We start from the raw sequence: 16,666 nt of genomic DNA, 5'->3' as shown, positions 1-16,666 counted from the left end.
GTCTGGTCTGATCGTTCCTAGCTCGTCACTCGTTTACGTCATCACCCCGACATTCAAAACAAACCACATTCCCCTCCTCTCCCTCCTCTCGTATCGACATCCGGCCTCTCTCGACCTTCCGACGATCATACATTCATTCATCCACCCACACAAAGGGACATCCACCCTATTACCCACCACGAGACCAGCCAGGAGAGAGAACAAAGACCTCTCTCCCTCTCTAATCGTCGCGTCTTGTCTACATTCCCACACTACTCCGAGAAGCAAGCCGCGGTCGCATATATATATCCGTGTACACATTCCCACCTCGCCATGCAAACACCCCGTTCCCCAGACTTTACCAACAGTCGTCGACTTCCACCACACAAAACTTACGGAAGACGTAACAAGCCGACTCTACAACCCCATCAGTTCGATAAAGGAGAACAGAGGGGACCTTCGACGTCGCCCCTCACTTCACCACCACCTTCGTCACTACCCGAAGAGGACACGGAGATGTTGGGTAGCACGTTGACATACAACGCTCGGGAGACGGATCTGCCGAGTTCTGGTCGTGATAGACAGACGATCCAGGTCGAAAGCAGAACTACTCGCACGATGAGCAGCGTAGTGGGACACGTCAGCGACGGTCATACGTCTGGGGCGCACAGGGTCGACCTCCGAGAAGCAGGAACCTCGTCGCGACCTAGCCTCAAGCGAGCTCGACCTCCTTCCATCGCGGACTTAGGGGAGCAATCGGCTTCTCAGACTGTGAAACGAGGTCGTGTCACCGACAACTCGAATGAAGCTCCAAGGTCGAACGCGACTTCAGCTTCAATCCCCATCGCGTCAAAGTCGACCTCGACATACACCTTCCGGCCCATCCCGATCAACGACCTCGTCCCCCTCTCCACCCCGCCGGACCTGGAAGGCGCTTCCTCCCTCCGAGCTCGTCAAGCCGCACATACACCGAGGACCCCGCCGAGAGACCTAACGGATCTGTTTTTACGTAAACCCAGTCCGAGCCCAGAGAGCAGGAAGCAGGGCGAAGGCCAGCGTGGTCAGTCAGACTTGTTAGGTCTGGGCAAGACGGACGATCAAATTGGGAGTATGGGGAATGTGAACGCGAACGCGAACGTGCCGATCGAATCGTCTGGCGCTGGAGCCGCTCGACCGGGACCTCTGAGAAAGGGGAGGAGGAAGATGATGACCCGTACGGAATCGCTTGGGGAAGCGGACGATCTCTTCTCTAATCAGCGAGGCAGAAGAGAGGAGGACGAGTCCAACCGCGTCCTGCCCATCATCGTCGACGCTTGGGAACTATCCAGCCCTGCGCGACCTGATACCAAGCTGCCCGGAAGTGGTCCAAACAGCCCCGCTCAAGAGAGCCCTACCACGCCACGGGGGATCGGACGGAGTTTCTCTTTCCAATCTCCATCAAGAAGAGATCTCAAGACGCCTTCTCCACCCCGCCGACAAGCCGGACCCGGACTGGCTCGGACGGGCTCGTTACCGGACTCTCCGTCGGGAAAACCCACGTTGAGGCATTCGTTGAGTACAAGCGCGACGCTCGCTGGGTTGTCTGGATCTGCATCGGGGGCGTCTAGTGGGGCTGGTCGGCCGATCCGGACGTATGGGAGACGACAAGCTACTCCTGACGATCTCGAGTTACCAACCGGCCCGAACAGGTCATTGCAAAAACAAACACAACAGCCAAAGTCTTCCTTGCAGAAGGAGACGATCTTTTCCGACCCGCCGTCAGACGCAACTGCAGATGGGTTGGAAAGCGAGGTCAAGGGGTTCTTGCTCTCATCGCCTGAAGCACATAATATTCTCAAGCCCCTCGGGAACCGAGCGGTCCCGGTACAAGAAGACAGTTATGCCGAGCTCAACAAGAGGTTCGGGGTAGATGTGGAGGATGAGGAAGACTTTGATCCCGATTCGCAGGGGTCTCTAGGGGTAGGTCTTGAGCGTCATGCGGGCGAGAAGAGTATGAATCCTGATGCGGTTCGGTTGGGCAGGATCTTAAAGCCCCGCCTAGCTTGGCGGATCTTCGATCGAAAGGAGAGAACCGGAGGTTCATGGACGAGCTAGGCTATCTGCGGGACGGTTTACGAGATCCCAGTCTATCTGCCAGGAGGAGCAGGTACGTCTGGAGTGGCGTTCGCGTTCACTTTTGCATGCACTGATTCGGCTTTCTGGTACGTAACGCGGATAGCGCCATCGACATCCTGAGCAAGTGCGCCGACGTGGCGTGGTTCGAAAGGCTCAGGATCTGCGGGCAGGTGGAATCGATCTACGAGGATTTTGCGGCTGCAGGCAAGGGCGAATCTGACGAGGTAGGTGGGGTCTTGGTTGATAATAGAGTCGATAACGGATGTCTTACGTTTGTACGACATTCAGGCGCTCGATCTCGTGATCCTGATGTATCTGGCGCATCTATCGCGGTCAACAAGCGACCTCGAGGTCATCGTTGCGAGTCATGCAAGCGAGGTCTGCGAATTCCTCCTCAATAGCATAAGAGAGAGGCGCCTAAGTCTTATCCAAAACGCTTCCGGCAGAAGGAAGAAGAGCCCCAGCGTAAGTCGGGATGACCGGGACGTGTACGTCGCGATATGAGCGGCGAAACTAACGGGTCTGAGCGAATGACAGATGGAGATTCTCAGGTCTGTGCGAATCACTCTGACGGCCCCGGGCATTACCGAGGAAAAGGTAGGTCACCGTCGCGATATTGCTAGCGCGTCTTCTGATTCACGCAACAACCCTTGTCGCCAGCGAACTCCGCTGGGAATGGCCAGCGGGATTCTCGCAACCATCCTTGGCAGTGCATTGGAGCACGAAAACGAGATCGCGAACTTCGGCTCTCCCGAAGCTATCGTCATCGTCATGGCATCGACTATACAACAGGAACTTTGCGCGGTACCTAATCGCATCGAACTTTATGGCAAAGGACTGGTAGGTAAATGCTAACATCGGAACCGATTAATCGCGTTGATCCTTTTCGATTTCTGTGCATAGGATCTGTTCACAGCAGACCAGCAGCCAGACTTTTTGGCTGTTCTTGATTGCGTCAGACTTGTTCAGAGTCTCATAACAGAGGTCGCGGATTGCAAAACTGTTGTGCAAGACTCGTATGCCGGTCTAGCGCCCTTGCTCGCGGATTTGCTCCTATTGCTCTCCCTCGGCAAGCCGTTGCAGCCGCTCTCAAGGAATCAGAACGAAGGTGAGCCGAGCCGCGTTGGGGCGGGAGTCAAGATATCGTTGTTGAATGTGTCCCCTTCATAGAGTTGGTGACTTATGTACTCAAGATTCTTCTGGCCTTGACTCAGCAAAGCCCAATATGGTCGACGTCTTTCCTGAAAGGCACAGCGCCGTATATCGGACTTCTTCGACTACTCTTGGGTCTAAAGCCAGAGACTGGCTCTGCATCGCCCACACCGAGCGATGTTACGGTCACAGATTGGAACGACCAGAATTCGGTCGACGAAGCCGAGATGACGAATCTCGCTCTGGGCTGTCTCTTCAATCTCGTACAAGAGGACTTGGAGCATGGCCAGGCGATATTGTCTTTGGGTAAATTCAAATTCGATAGTATGAATCGTTTGATGCTGACTTTCCTCAACTTCATAGCGATCGGCAAGCCATGTCGAGGTTCCCGTAATTGCGTAAAGGGATGCCATTGCCCGAACAAGAGCTCTGCCTTCAATCACCTCGTGCAAATGTTCATTGCGCAGCAGAAGCACAAGGCCGACGACGTAAGTGTCGCTCGATGTAACACGTAGTATCTCGGCTAATCCTAAGTGTTCCTTCAAATGACAGGCTGGCGCGGCGTTTCTGAGCGGTTATCTCGCTCTGCTTTTCGCAAAGATGATCGACCACAAGCCCACAGCCAGCACACAGCTACTCTCGGCTTTAGGTAAAGGCGACAGACAAAGCAAGATCGATCTCTTGATCAGCAGCGTCATCGAGTTCCGAAATACGTACGAAAAGTTTCAGCTTCATCTAACAAAAGGATTGCAACAACGTCTTGCCCCGGAAACAAGCGAAGATGTCGAAATAGTGGTCGACGATGAAAACAGTGTCAGCACGATCAAGCACGCGCTGAAGATATATGAAGCTCTCCAGTAGTGGGACTCGATAACGAATACTCGACGAAATGTAATGACCAGATACGATGTGAGACGAAAGTATATCGACAGTATAGGAAATCAAATAGCCACGATCGAGGTAGACACAACTTGCATATCACGTAATACAGAAACCGGAAAAACAGGGGAAATCAAAACTCATTGGGGTCGTTATCGTCTAACCTCTAAGCCCTTTTACTCGCGACGATCTTGCACCTAGTAAAACCCTGTTGGCTGAGGCATCATTCCCCCGTTCATCATCATCCCGCCGTTGACCATACCACCCGTCTGACCTTGTGTCAGCATCAACCTTGATCCGAAGCCGGGGGCCATCATAGGCTGCGAGTCTTCCTGCTCTTCCTTCGTCACGGTCTTGGTCTTCAACTCTTTCAACTCCTTCTCGAGCGCGACCAGCTGTGATTAGCACACAAGTGGGGCCGCGTTAGTAGGGCGTGACGGGTAACCACCTGACGCGAGGCTCACCTTGTTCAGCTGGTCTCGCTGACTTTGTAGCGTATACGGGAAGGTAAAGTCGTTCAGTCCGTGCCTCCAAGACTGGTACAGGCAAAGCGAGCGTCAACGTATAATCAGACGGAATTTTACCGCCTTCTTGGACTCACTAGCTCCGCGACAACGTCGGGTCGCAGCAGGTCAAAGCAAACGTAAAGCATGGCCGCAAAACAGTCCTTGTTTCCAATGTCGACAAAGTATGACAAGAGCTCCTCGGCCACCGCGGTCTCATTTGAAACCGCGGCGGTCTCCATTGCATCCTTGTAAAGCTTGTCTTGCTTTGACAAAGAGATGGATTCCTCCCACTTGGCGTTTTTCTGATGTCGTAGTTGATGGATCAGTATAAAGCCTTTTAACGATTGCTCGAGAAGAGCGCACCTTGTATAGATGAGCTGCCAGCCGGCGGAACTCCAGCAGGTCGTGCCTCTCCAAACGTCTCGCCAGCTTGAGATTGTCGAAGTTGTCAAAGCTATCGATTGAATCCCGGAGAGTCTTGTAATCCTCCTCTTCAATCAGGAGATCGTTAAAAGCATCGTTGACCGCCTCGATGTTTCGCTGTTGGACAGCGATTAGGTACGACTTGATGAGCGGCACGTTGTCGTTGTCCTCGCTAGAGAACATCTTGACAACCCGGGTGTGGTCGATTCGCAAAGCCAGGACCGTAAGCAGGTCGGTGATCAAGGTCGGTTGTTGCTGCAAGTAGAAGCTCAAGGCCTGACGAGAATGACCGTTCGTGTGAGCAGGCATAAGCGTACTAGTAGGATTGTCTCGCTACCCACCTTGTAGTAGATCTCCACGTTGGCCACCTTGACTACAACCTCCTTGAACTGGTTGTGCTCCCAGGCGTCAGCAGCACGTTCCATCATGGCCAAAGCGGCGTTATCATACTCGTCTGATTTGACAAACAAAGTAAGTTTCTTCCCCCCGGAATTATCGTGTTAAGACATACCATATTTGACGTATAGGAAGACAAGTTCGGGCCAGAGGTGGGCCTGCTCAGCGGCCTTGATGACCTTAGGGATGTTGATTCGACCGTAGAAGAGCTTCAAGTGTTCCATGACTGTAGGCAAAGCATTAGACATGTCAAACGTAGCACTTGATCAATGCCGACTCACGCTTCTCCGGTCGGTATTTGGCATAGAGCACGCTCAGTTCGGCTGTTATCGTCGTGCTTTAGTATTATTACCTCTACCTCTAGATACCGATCGCGACCCACTGAACATTCCCATATGAGCTCGCTCCAAACCTGTGAGAACACTGTGCTATCAGTAATGTTGCCTCGTGCTTGCTGCTGGAGATAATCTCTTACCCAGACCAGACTCCAAGAGCGAAATCAATTCGTCGAAGTAACCGTTCTTCTCGTACAGCTTAAGCAGCGCTTGTAGCTCCTCGGCGTGAACCTGATTGAGATATGATCCGATTAAAAACGAAGAAACTGTTCCATAGATCCGTTATGACATACGATCAAATGAAGACCACAGATCTGGGCCAAGCGGAATTCCTGCTTGTCAACACAAGCGGCATTGACTTGCTTCCACACCCTAGAGTGCAAATTGACAAAGGTGTTTTTATTTTGTCAGTGTACGTGTGAGTGGCTTGCGGAATGCATACTAACTGTGTGTTTCCAGCCTTCCTGGCAGCATCCACAGCAGGCTGGTTCTCGCCCAAGTAGATGAGGGTCGTAGCCAATCTCGCCCAATTGGAGATACTGGTGAACAAGAGCTTGGCAGCTTGGTACAGCTCGTCATTGAAACACTTTTCTCCCACTTGCAGGATGTCGGCGACATTGGTCATCGACAAGAACTCCTCCATGTCGTGCAATCGATCCGTTTTGGCATAAGCGTAGGCCAACTCGGTGTCGACCTTGGGCTCCCGAGCACTCTTCCGCGCCATCTGCAGGAATCGCACTAGATCTTCATGCTTGCCGGCCCGGTTGGCAATCTCGATGACTTCCTCAAAGTTGGAAGGATCATCCGCCTTGATGTACGAATCTGTTCAAGCCATGAAGATGACGGGTTAGCAAACGCCAGAAATACTGTCCGCCTGAGCTTTTCTGTGGCTTACCAATGGCCTCCTTGACTCGAAGTCCATCAAGCTGAGCTTTGGCCAATCGGCTCCAAACTTCAGGCTTGTTGATCTTGTTGGCGTAGGCGTAGCCACGATCGATGCTGACAACGTGGTCAACCAAAACGTTCATGGCCTCGGCGTGCTTCTCGTGCTTGGAAAAGATGGTGAAAGCTTCCTCGTGCAGACCAGCTTCAGTAGCGATCCTGGCGATTTCATCGATATCATATCCGTCCAACCTGTTGATGTAGCTCATAACTTTGCCCTTGTCCGAACGGATGGCAGTCAGGAAGAGCAAGTTCTTCAGACTCTTGTTGTCGCTGAAAGGAGAAGGCTCGATGATAATCTTCTCCAAGAGCTCGATAAGCTGAACAGGCAGATCGTTCTGCATGAAGGCCTTGACCGTGACAGACACATCGTCCGCACTGGTGCTCTCGGGCACAGCAACGGCAACAACTTGATCGACCAGGGAACGGCGGTGCATGCTGTCCGGAGCCAAGACCTGGTTCCAAAGCTCCAGTTCCCGCCTCTTGACGAGATATCGAGCTTGATGCTTGTACATCTGGTTCTCGTTGGTGATCTGGATGAGTTCGTCATCGCAAAGACCTTTGGCGTAGGCAATGTAGGCGAGGTACGGGTCGCGCTTCTCGCAATACTTTCCGACAACGAGGGGTTCGTAGATCTGTAGAAGTGTACCGGCAGGATGAGCGGCAAAGTACAAGACGAACTGCATTTCAAGACTCACGTTGTTCTCCTTAAGGAAAGCTTCAGGGTTGTTGTTCGAGTCAATGGCGATCTTGGCCACAGCGTTGTAGATCGCGGGATCAGTCTGACCCTGTTGAATTCGCGATTCCAACCAGGGCAAGATCAACTTGAGGCGGTTTCGCTTCTCGACCTCGTCAACGAGTTCGTCAATGGGGAAGGATCCGGTGACCGAATTCAGCAGGTTTTTAATGGTCGTCTCTTCACAATCCACGTCGAGCAATCCTCCAACAACCTGAGGGGTTCGAGCAGAGTTGACTTGTTGAACGTAGACCTCGATAAAGTTGGTCAGGTTGTTCTGGTAAAGGTACAGTACCAGATCGTGAACCATGTTGAAACGGTCACAAACGATGATGAGGGGCAACTGGTCCGACATCTTGGCTTCCTTGAGGAAATTCTTGACCTTCTCCGGATTGTAGTGGTTGCTCTCGCGGCAGATCCGTTCAACCTCTCGAATTTGGCCAGTTCGGGTGGCGGCCTGGATGTACTTGAAGTTGACCTCGGGATCTTCGCTGAGGTTAACGACGGAACCCAGATAGTAGTACAGACCTGTACAAACCGCCGTTAGCATCCCCTTGCAGCAATTCAAGCCGGGCAGGGCAGCTTACCATCGAAGGTCTTGTACTGCTCGAACATCTCGATCAACTTTACGGGTCCGAGAAGATCCGAGTACTTGGTGGCGATCTGAACCACAACTTGCAGGTTCTGCCTCATGTTGACCCTCAACATCTCGTTCATGCAGGCCAACGATTGCTCAACGGTTAGCTTCCCGAAGTAAGCGACAAGCCACTGAGAAGGGAGTCGATATCAGAAAGCTGTCTCGAAAACTGCAATTGTTTGGACAACTTACATCAGCGTTGAACAGGTTGCTGTGCACGACAACACGTTTGATGTCCTCTGTATCTTCGTAATGTTCCAAAGCCTGCGGAAGAATCTATGAACACACTTGCCCGGGTAGGATGGGCGGAAGGAGAATAGGCTCACACGTTGCATCAGACCAGCCTTCTCACAGAGATTGGCGATACGAGGTCGGTCGTAGTTGGTGAACATCTCGTTTCCGAGGATAGCGTCCGCCACCTGGGGAGCGTGCATCAAGTTCATTTCGAGCAGACGAGTCTGTAAACCACCTTGCTCGGGCTTGTTCTCCTTAAGCGCTTCCAACAAGAACGAAGTGGTCTGCTGGATGAGGTTCTGCGACATGAAGATGTCGACGACCTGTTTGAACCGGAATGAATCTAAGCCTCGTGAAACTGCCTTCTTAGTTAAAGGACTTCCAACGTACGGCATTGACGTCAACAAGAGGTCCAGAGGGATCGCTGACGAGCTGTTGAGCCAGCTCGGCCGATTTGTCTGGGTTGACCCTGACGATGTGCCGAAGGAGGACCGCCCAATCGGGCTGGTAATCCACCTTTTTGGAGTACAGCAGGATCTTGTCGAACTGACCGGCCTCGGCGAAGCAGGCGACGACCTTGTTGGGAACATGAGCGCGAAGGTAGATCGAGAGTGCAAGGTTGTTGTCCCCGTTTTGCTTGACCAAGTCTCCGAGTTCCTCACTGCAATTGAGCTGCGAAGTTTGTAAATTGAACAGTCAGATCGCATCGATCAAGGGCGTCTGACGTGTAATTCTGACCTTGTTCTCCTTGAGCCATCGTTCAAGCAAGTCCTTCTTGCCTTGCAGCAAGACAGGCTTGGCCAACTCTAAGGTCTCGTGCTTGTTGAGGTCTCCACCATTGAGCAAGATTCCGAAATATTGCAGAATAGGCGAGACAGTACCAGGGGCGACAGGTACCTGCTTGAAGCGTTCGATAGTTTCGGGCGTTCGCAAGATGCCTCGAGGGGAATTGGCTGCGATCTTGGCAGCTTCGCTATATTGACCTTGCTGGAAGAGGTTCTGGAATTGCTGAACAAAGAGCTCATCGGCTCCTGGCAGGTTGGCCCTGGAAGCTAGACGAATGGCGAGGTTTCCGTCCTTCAATTGGTCTGAGTAAACGAATATTATCAGCTGAGTGGTTCTAGGAAAGCTAATGCAGAGAGAAGCGACGCACTCATGATGTAAGGGACGACGTTGCCTTCGTCCAAGCTGACGCTAAGGACTTGACCCTTCTTGTTGACTCCAATGATACCTCCAGTCAACTCGTACTCGGCGGTGGCGAATATGGTGTCGCCAGAGATTCGGTTCATGTACAGGCACTTGCCAGTCTCTAGATCGTACAGGTGGATGAAACCGTACTTCGTGACGAGGTAGATGATTCCGTGTCGCTTGGAAATCTGCATAGCCACGGGGAAGTCGTTGACGGCTTCGGCGGGGAAGAAGACGTCAGTTGCCTTTTTCTGAAAGACTGGGTTCGCAGCGTTGTGATCGATCTCCACGATGTGAAGCTGGGAGACGGAAAGAACAAGTATGAATGAGCGATCTTCATTTGTCAGCTATAATCGGTGAATAGCTTACCTTGGCGCCAGTCGCAGTTCGCACTGCGAATGAGAATAAACTCGTGTCCTCAGGAGCGTTCTCCAGCCTGATGGTAGAGAACGCCGCGGCATGACCTTCGATAGGTTGTGAGACACCTCGGGCGACCGAGTAAAGCTGCATAGCTCCCTTGATTCGGAATGCACCTGGGTTATTGTCGGGAAGAATTCCAACCAAGACGAGCCATTGACCATCACCAGATGCTCGGTAGTTGATGATTTGTGCTCCTTCAAGGGTAGCATGTCGGTCAAAGACCTTGGTAGGAGCTGAACCACCTCCCATGGCGTCCCAGTGAGCGACGCTGCGATCCATCACGAGACCGATTTGGGTTTCGTTGATCCATTTCCAGTAGACAACATCCTCGTTGGTCATGTAAGACGACAACTTTTGCTTGGTGGCGAGGTTGAACGTCTGAAGTGTTCGGCCGGCTGCATCAGAGTCAACAATGCAGATTAGTGCTGCACAATTCCACTAGAGTCATGTCCCGATGCGTTACCGAAAACGTACACTTCAGCGCGATGATCTTTTGAGAAGGATGCATGATAGCCGAATCGGCCGTGACTATACGTCATGCGATGGATTCAGTCATTGGCAGGGGTGTAAGGGAGATGGTTTACGATTGTGACTCACTGGGTCTTCGCAAGACATTGTTCGCGTCTGCTAGATCCACGATTACAACCTGGTTCTGGTCGTTGACCTTTTCTCGACTGGCATTGATGATAGCAGATGTTGTTGAGCTACCAAGTGAGTATAGTTGTCGAATCGATTGTCACGTACATGCAGATGTAATGATCCGATTCCAAAGTACAGGTAGCATGGGCGATCGCCTCGGGTTGAACACCAACAGCGGTTAGCTGGTAAGACGCGATTAGGAATGTTAGTCTGCAACCCTGTAGCATCTTGAACAGCTTCGATCACTCACCTGCAAGTGCTCAGAAAACTAGAAATGCGAAACAAGCCGGTGGATACACATTCTCGATCAACTCCTCCTGTTCCAGCTATATGTCAAGAGTACAACACTCACGGTAATGGGCTTGATGTCCGCCATTTTCGGGACGCGATTATGACGAGGTGCGAGTTGCTGCAAGGTTTGTCGGCCAGGCTTTCTACGTTATGGGATTTACAAGCCAGCCTTGACCTAGTTTGATGAGCGTTCGGTCTTGCTTCGTGCGTATTGTTTATCGAGGTAGTGGGAGGACATTCCTTGTATGCGTCATGGTGCCGACGAGCGGTGGGTGAGTGGTCTTGCTGGACGGGAGGTGGCTCGAACGGAACGCGTCGAGTATCAGGTCAATCGTCTGGGCGACCTCCTCACGCTGACGCAGGTGTCTCGAGAGGGTCGTGACGAATTCAGCTATCATGTTGATATCTGGCAACTTGAACTTCGAGCTACCTTACTAGCCAACAGATCTAAAGGCAGAACTCTTAGCCGCTACTTACAACATGTCCGCTGGCGAATCATCTAACGCTGCCGCTGCGCAATCGGCTCGTGCTCTTGAGGCTCCCAAGATCGAGGCAATCAAGGCCTACCGAGCAGTGAGTTCAATTCTGGCAGCTAGCAAGGATCCACCCACTTACCCTGAGCCGACCTTGACAGAAAATCAAGGAGCACGAGCAGATCGGAGAGAACCTCAAGAAGAGTATGCTACATCTTGGATTATACAGCACGGCCGCACGGCTAATTAACCCGATGCTTGTTCAGTCCGATTGAACATCCGTGATCAACAGAAGGCGTATGACCAATCGGAAGAAGATCTCAAGGCCATCCAGAGTGTAGGACAGATCATCGGGGAAGTGTTGAAGCAATTGGATGATGAGCGATGTGAGTAAAGGCCCGAAGGCTCTACTGTAGCGCATAAGTGTCAAGCTGATCACCGTATTGCTTCTTCTAGTCATCGTCAAGGCATCTTCTGGCCCAAGATATATCGTGTCATACAGGCCAACACTTCCAGTCGCAAAGGTGCGTCTATGGTCTTCATCGCCAAAGTCGGACACATGTGATCGTAAACCGATGACACTACATTCCGAATCATAGCTCAAGGCTGGCGTCCGTGTCTCGCTTGACATGACCACCTTGACGATCATGCGCATCCTTCCACGAGAGGTAGACCCAATGGTAGGTCTCGATGCGGAGTGTTTCTTGCTACCTGAGGTCTGACGCACCACTGAATGCTAGGTATACAACATGTCTCTCGAGGACCCAGGTTCGGCGTCGTTTGCCGGGATTGGAGGGTTGAATGACCAGGTTCGAGAACTGAGAGAAGTGATCGAGTTACCGCTCATGAACCCCGAGCTATTCGAGGTACGTCCAGCTTCGAGGATGCGGATCGTCATGACCGAATCAAATTTGGCTAACGCAACTATACTTCTTCGTGGACAAAGCGAGTGGGTATCAGTCCTCCAAAGGGAGTCTTGCTTTATGGTCCCCCGGGGACTGGAAAGACTCTGCTCGCGCGAGCGGTCGCCGCAACCCTCAATACCAATTTCTTAAAGGTCGTCAGTAGTGCGGTAAGTACAGATTTGTGCTGCTATACGGGAATCTGATCACGTTTACTCACGGAAGGGGATATCTTGGCGATGTTACAGATTGTCGACAAGTACATCGGAGAGTCGGCCAGGATGATCAGAGAAATGTTTGCATATGCTAAGGAGCACGAGCCTTGTGTCATCTTCATGGACGAGATCGATGCAATCGGAGGTCGACGATTCAGCGAGGGAACTAGCGCGGATCGAGAGATTCAGCGAACCCTAATGGAGGTATGCTAGAGAAGCAGTCAATTCCCGGGACGAGCAGTGTTGACTAACAACAATCGTTTCTCCCTCTAGCTTCTGAACCAGATGGACGGTTTCGACACGTTAGGAAGGACCAAGATCATCATGGCCACCAACCGACCGGATACTCTTGATCCGGCTTTGCTTCGTCCCGGTCGACTGGACAGGAAGATTGAGATCCCCTTGCCCAATGAACAGGGCCGTCTGGAGATTCTGAAGATCCACGCTGCTAGCATTAACAAGAGTGGAGAGTTCGATTACGAAGCTGTCGTAAAGGTAAGTAAAAAAGACTTCCCTCTGCAAGTCGTTTCCATGTGCTAATCAAAATCCGGTGGGGCATCTGCTTGCAGCTCTCGGATACGTTCAATGGAGCGGATCTCCGAAATGTGTGCACAGAAGCAGGAATGTTTGCTATCAGGGAAGACAGGTCAGTGATCACCACGCAGTGCTGAAAGAGAGAAGAAGCTGAAGTTCAATCGGGATTGCTGCAGAGACTACATCGTACAAGACGACCTGATGAAGGCTGTCCGAAAGGTCGCCGAAGCCAAGAAGCACGAATCTGCCATCGATTACAAGGCCGTCTGATCTGTATCATGTAGAAAGCTTCTGAAACCCATGTCTTACGATCTTTACGTCAATGCCTTGTCCGACACGGCTCTAAGCTCGACATTACTGTATCAACTGTATTTCATCGGTATCACGCACAATGCCTGATCATGTGGCATGTAGACAAATCGGACAGACTGGCATATTCTGGCGTAATCGCTAACACGCGTGCTGTCTGCTCCCGCAGAAGGAGGGGGGAGGGGGGGGACCTCGGTCGTCGCTATGAGCCTCATCATCTCCTTCATCCTTGGTCATTGCCGTATTGCAAGCCGTATCTAGCTTCTCCTCAACGATACAACATGGACGATTTCGAAACTTTAGACCCAACCTTGCAGAACGTGCTCGATCAGAAGAGCTTGAAGTGGATCTTCTGTGGTGAGCAAACATGGCGCATTCGGCATCGCACCATGAGTGACTGACCCTTAGGTCATGCCCTTTAACAGGTGGAAAGGGTGGTGTCGGTATGTCAAGCTTGGAGTGAAGCATCATGTTTCTGCTACTCATCCATCTATATAGGTAAAACGACCACCTCGTGCTCCTTGGCTGTCCAGCTTGCAGCATGCCGCGAATCGGTCCTCTTGATCGTGAGCGAGCACGTACCTTGACCCAGTCCGTCGCTTCGCTACTAATCCAGCTACGTCTGGATCCATCCTCTTAGTCTACGGATCCTGCTCATAACTTGTCCGATGCCTTCGGTCAAAAGTTTGGCAAAGACGCCACCTTGGTGAATGGGTTCACAAACCTTTCGGCCATGGAGATTGACCCCAACTCTAGTATCCAGGAAATGGTCGAGGCTTGTCAGTCACACGGCTTCCAATGTCGATTCATCACGTAGGCTCAACAGATTCTCATTTGCCTCGCAGCTGACTCGCAAGGGGGTGGCATGGGCGGCATGATGCAGGACCTAGCATTCGCCATTCCCGGTGTCGATGAGGCTATGGGTTTCGCCGAAATCATGAAGTAAATTAGGATCACGAACCCATATCGGGTGAACTTGTCTGATCCTTGTTCGCTTGCTGCAGGCACGTTCAGTCGATGGAGTTCTCGTGCATCGTCTTCGATACCGCTCCTACCGGCCACACGCTTCGATTCCTCTCGTTCCCGTCAGTCCTTGAGAAGGCCCTTGGCAAGCTCAGCGCATTGGGCGGCAAGTTTGGTCCCATGATTCAGCAAGTGAGTGCGCTTCGTCGGTTACATTGATTTATGCGGCTGACATCGATCCTGGTCATTTGCACTGTCAGATGAGCTCAATGTTAGGTGGTGGTGCTCAAGAGGACATGTTTGCGAAACTCGATTCAATGAGAGCCATCATTACCGAGGTTAACACTCAGTTCAAGGACCCTGTAAGCCGCAGATCAACCAGCTTCGTTGATAACAGGCTTGCTAAATCATGATTCTTTTGATGGACAGGACAAGACCACCTTTATCTGTGTCTGCATCTCCGAGTTCTTGTCGCTCTATGAGACCGAGCGATTGATCCAGGAGCTGACGCAATACGAGATCGACACCCACAACATTGTCGTCAACCAATTGATCTTCCCCAAGAAGGGTGAGCGTGATACTGTCCCCGTGCAACAAATATATGACCTTGCTCAATCCGCGCCATTATCTCGTAGATTCCAATTGCGAACAATGTGGAGTTCGACACAAGATGCAGCAGAAGTACCTGAATGAGGCTCACGAGTTGTACGACGACGGCTTCCACATTGTGCAATTGCCTCTATTGACTGAAGAGGTACGAGGTGTCGAGAAGCTCAAAGAGTTCAGCAAAGTGAGTCTCGGCGCGAGTTTCCGGATCGTCCTGTCGGAGCTAATCTCCTTTGGCTTCTCGTTTTGCAGATGCTCATGCAGCCTTATAAACCCGCCGATGCATGATCACGAAGTCGTTTTGTACATCTCTTTCCTGTTCCTGGTTATTCATCATCACATCCCAAAGACTTGTCCTGACATACAGGTCCAACTATTTCCATTTGTCGGTATACAACCGTCCATCCCGAAGGACCCTTCAGACCTTGGCATTTTGCACGTCTATGGGCGTTTTTGCCTTTTTGCTCGATCTCGCCTTTTTAGGCGGTAACAAGCCTTTGGCAATCGCTTGAGCCTTTGCAGCTTCCCTCGCTCGTTTTCGAACCTGTATGATCGATAGACAGAGAAACACATTGAGAGCCGGCTCGGCCCGAAAAATTTGAGACGGACCCGATACTCACCAGCTTGGCAAACACCAAGCCACAAGCGTTGCAGAGCGTCCGCGGTCCCATTGGTCCTCTCCGCCATTCCGGCGTCTCAGTCGCGCCACATCCTAGGCAAACGGGATTGGCCACTGCCTGACCATTGTTGTTGCCCACCGAGTTGGATCGATCCCCAGTACCGTCTGGCAAGGGGGAAGACGGCGGTATATCGCTATCCATCCTGGTTGCTATCGAAGACGATCCCGATGGGACTCGGTTTGGCGGATCGGTCGAGCCCAGCTTGGGCGTCAGGTCGACGTGAGCCACCGGCGTTGATGAGGCCGAGGAAGACGGTATCCCCATCGAAGGCGCAGGAGGGGGAAAGAGACCGTTGCCCGCACTCGTCTCACGAGCGCTGCTCAGATCCGGACTCGACGCCGCGGTCTGACCTTCCCACACGTACGTCCGACCGTCAGATTCGACTCCATATCCAACTTCCTGTTCCCGCTTCTGGGAGTACGGATCCATCCCTGATCCATGCCTTCGACCGCTGGGCTCTGTGGCGGGTCGTTTACCTTCTCGTGCGTGTTTCGCCGTTTGGTTCGCAAAGACCGATCCGACGAGCTTGAAACCGTCCATCGCGAGGCGCAGTATTTCCCTCAACTCTTCCCTCTCGCCAACGGGTGCTTTACTAATGTCGTGATCTTGTGAAGCTGACGACTGCGGCTGCGGCGATGTATGCGGCCGCCGAGGTTGCTGTTTGAATTTCGTGACACCATTCACGGGGCTCGATACCGATCGCGGAAAGACCTCGGGTAGTCGGTCCCGAAGAGCTCGATACGTTTGCAGAATCTGAACTCGCAAGGCCCAAAGGTCGATCTCGTCAGTCGTCAAACCGCGATGTCCAGCGATGAAGGAGAGAGCGAGCGTACCTCCCGGACGTCCAGACCGTCTGCCAAGACTGTACCCGAAGTGTTCCTAGGTGACACTGCCCCCACCCGACTTCCTGCCTGCCCCGTGTCCTGATTATGTTCTTGACTTCGGTCGTCGTACCCATTCGATGTGGCGACGTTCCTCGATCGATTCTCTATGGTCTTGGGACCCGGCCCCGCTGCTCCTCTTGGTTGCGTGCGCGGTCGAGGGCGGGTCGACTGCAGATGTTGTGGATTCGGTCGAGGATGAGGGTATGTACGCCCAGGACCTGCCGAGCG

General features: G+C 52.2%; 5 protein-coding genes across 5 annotated transcripts; 3 read left to right on the top strand and 2 right to left on the bottom strand.

Moving 5' to 3' along the window:
* Positions 1 to 62: 62 nt before the first annotated feature.
* Positions 63 to 4,192, top strand: HD553DRAFT_304341 (uncharacterized protein). Its single transcript, XM_046178991.1, has 10 exons — positions 63 to 1,938; positions 2,001 to 2,125; positions 2,198 to 2,318; positions 2,383 to 2,559; positions 2,632 to 2,691; positions 2,755 to 2,934; positions 2,998 to 3,202; positions 3,265 to 3,552; positions 3,610 to 3,734; positions 3,799 to 4,192. Exons 1-10 carry the CDS (start codon positions 313 to 315, stop codon positions 4,105 to 4,107), a joined length of 3,216 nt encoding a protein of 1,071 aa, XP_046039636.1. The 5' UTR covers positions 63 to 312; the 3' UTR covers positions 4,108 to 4,192.
* On the bottom strand, positions 4,193 to 11,074 carry HD553DRAFT_304336 (clathrin heavy chain). Its single transcript, XM_046178990.1, has 25 exons — positions 10,934 to 11,074; positions 10,832 to 10,849; positions 10,687 to 10,763; positions 10,540 to 10,616; positions 10,417 to 10,470; positions 9,892 to 10,337; positions 9,488 to 9,821; positions 9,073 to 9,422; positions 8,725 to 9,006; positions 8,427 to 8,657; positions 8,293 to 8,364; positions 8,051 to 8,231; positions 7,426 to 7,991; positions 6,681 to 7,362; positions 6,232 to 6,607; positions 6,079 to 6,157; positions 5,926 to 6,016; positions 5,833 to 5,862; positions 5,732 to 5,773; positions 5,566 to 5,676; positions 5,396 to 5,508; positions 4,995 to 5,330; positions 4,727 to 4,933; positions 4,590 to 4,661; positions 4,193 to 4,520 (listed from the first exon to the last, which is right to left on the bottom strand). The coding sequence occupies exons 1-25, from the start codon at positions 10,955 to 10,957 to the stop codon at positions 4,323 to 4,325; spliced, it is 5,049 nt and encodes a 1,682-aa protein (XP_046039635.1). The 5' UTR covers positions 10,958 to 11,074; the 3' UTR covers positions 4,193 to 4,322.
* On the top strand, positions 11,075 to 13,440 carry HD553DRAFT_304333 (putative 6S protease subunit rpt4). Its single transcript, XM_046178989.1, has 12 exons — positions 11,075 to 11,144; positions 11,311 to 11,445; positions 11,507 to 11,549; positions 11,612 to 11,731; positions 11,802 to 11,869; positions 11,945 to 12,025; positions 12,086 to 12,211; positions 12,292 to 12,417; positions 12,496 to 12,666; positions 12,736 to 12,957; positions 13,032 to 13,108; positions 13,173 to 13,440. Exons 1-12 carry the CDS (start codon positions 11,118 to 11,120, stop codon positions 13,264 to 13,266), a joined length of 1,290 nt encoding a protein of 429 aa, XP_046039634.1. The 5' UTR covers positions 11,075 to 11,117; the 3' UTR covers positions 13,267 to 13,440.
* Positions 13,425 to 15,226, top strand: HD553DRAFT_304331 (anion-transporting ATPase-like domain-containing protein). Its single transcript, XM_046178988.1, has 10 exons — positions 13,425 to 13,662; positions 13,731 to 13,748; positions 13,804 to 13,871; positions 13,946 to 14,084; positions 14,151 to 14,247; positions 14,310 to 14,460; positions 14,529 to 14,630; positions 14,698 to 14,836; positions 14,904 to 15,058; positions 15,127 to 15,226. The coding sequence occupies exons 1-10, from the start codon at positions 13,587 to 13,589 to the stop codon at positions 15,160 to 15,162; spliced, it is 981 nt and encodes a 326-aa protein (XP_046039633.1). The 5' UTR covers positions 13,425 to 13,586; the 3' UTR covers positions 15,163 to 15,226.
* On the bottom strand, positions 15,192 to 16,220 carry HD553DRAFT_97572 (uncharacterized protein). The gene has a single exon (XM_046184640.1). It carries the CDS (start codon positions 16,092 to 16,094, stop codon positions 15,354 to 15,356), a length of 741 nt encoding a protein of 246 aa, XP_046039632.1. The 5' UTR covers positions 16,095 to 16,220; the 3' UTR covers positions 15,192 to 15,353.
* Between the last annotated feature and the right edge of the window lie 446 nt (positions 16,221 to 16,666).

The sequence above is a fragment of the Filobasidium floriforme genome, assembly GCF_021052385.1.
Source record: "Filobasidium floriforme strain CBS 6241 chromosome Unknown HD553scaffold_2, whole genome shotgun sequence".
Taxonomy (NCBI): Eukaryota; Fungi; Basidiomycota; class Tremellomycetes; order Filobasidiales; family Filobasidiaceae; genus Filobasidium; species Filobasidium floriforme.
Note: the sequence above shows the minus strand (reverse complement) of the source record. Positions and strands in the feature narration are given on the sequence as shown.

What these genes read in the sequence shown, in the direction of transcription:
- HD553DRAFT_304341 (XM_046178991.1), top strand. Translation starts at nt 313, where the DNA reads ATGCAAACACCCCGTTCCCCAGACTTTACCAACAGTCGTCGACTTCCA. An exon ending in CTATCTGCCAGGAGGAGCAG is followed by an intron (nt 2,126 to 2,197) that starts GTACGTCTGGAG and finishes TAACGCGGATAG; the next exon opens with CGCCATCGACATCCTGAGCA. An exon ending in GCAAGGGCGAATCTGACGAG is followed by an intron (nt 2,319 to 2,382) that starts GTAGGTGGGGTC and finishes TACGACATTCAG; the next exon opens with GCGCTCGATCTCGTGATCCT.
- HD553DRAFT_304336 (XM_046178990.1), bottom strand. Translation starts at nt 10,957, where the DNA reads ATGGCGGACATCAAGCCCATTACC. An exon ending in CTTTCCTTAAGGAGAACAAC is followed by an intron (nt 7,363 to 7,425) that starts GTGAGTCTTGAA and finishes ACACTTCTACAG; the next exon opens with ATCTACGAACCCCTCGTTGT. An exon ending in AGCGAGACCAGCTGAACAAG is followed by an intron (nt 4,521 to 4,589) that starts GTGAGCCTCGCG and finishes TGCTAATCACAG; the next exon opens with CTGGTCGCGCTCGAGAAGGA.
- HD553DRAFT_304333 (XM_046178989.1), top strand. Translation starts at nt 11,118, where the DNA reads ATGCGTCATGGTGCCGACGAGCGGTGG. An exon ending in CAATCAAGGCCTACCGAGCA is followed by an intron (nt 11,446 to 11,506) that starts GTGAGTTCAATT and finishes CGACCTTGACAG; the next exon opens with AAAATCAAGGAGCACGAGCA. An exon ending in TGAACCCCGAGCTATTCGAG is followed by an intron (nt 12,212 to 12,291) that starts GTACGTCCAGCT and finishes TCGTGGACAAAG; the next exon opens with CGAGTGGGTATCAGTCCTCC.
- HD553DRAFT_304331 (XM_046178988.1), top strand. Translation starts at nt 13,587, where the DNA reads ATGGACGATTTCGAAACTTTAGACCCAACCTTGCAGAACGTGCTCGAT. An exon ending in GCGAATCGGTCCTCTTGATC is followed by an intron (nt 13,872 to 13,945) that starts GTGAGCGAGCAC and finishes CCATCCTCTTAG; the next exon opens with TCTACGGATCCTGCTCATAA. An exon ending in ACACTCAGTTCAAGGACCCT is followed by an intron (nt 14,631 to 14,697) that starts GTAAGCCGCAGA and finishes TTTGATGGACAG; the next exon opens with GACAAGACCACCTTTATCTG.
- HD553DRAFT_97572 (XM_046184640.1), bottom strand. Translation starts at nt 16,094, where the DNA reads ATGGACGGTTTCAAGCTCGTCGGATCGGTCTTTGCGAACCAAACGGCG.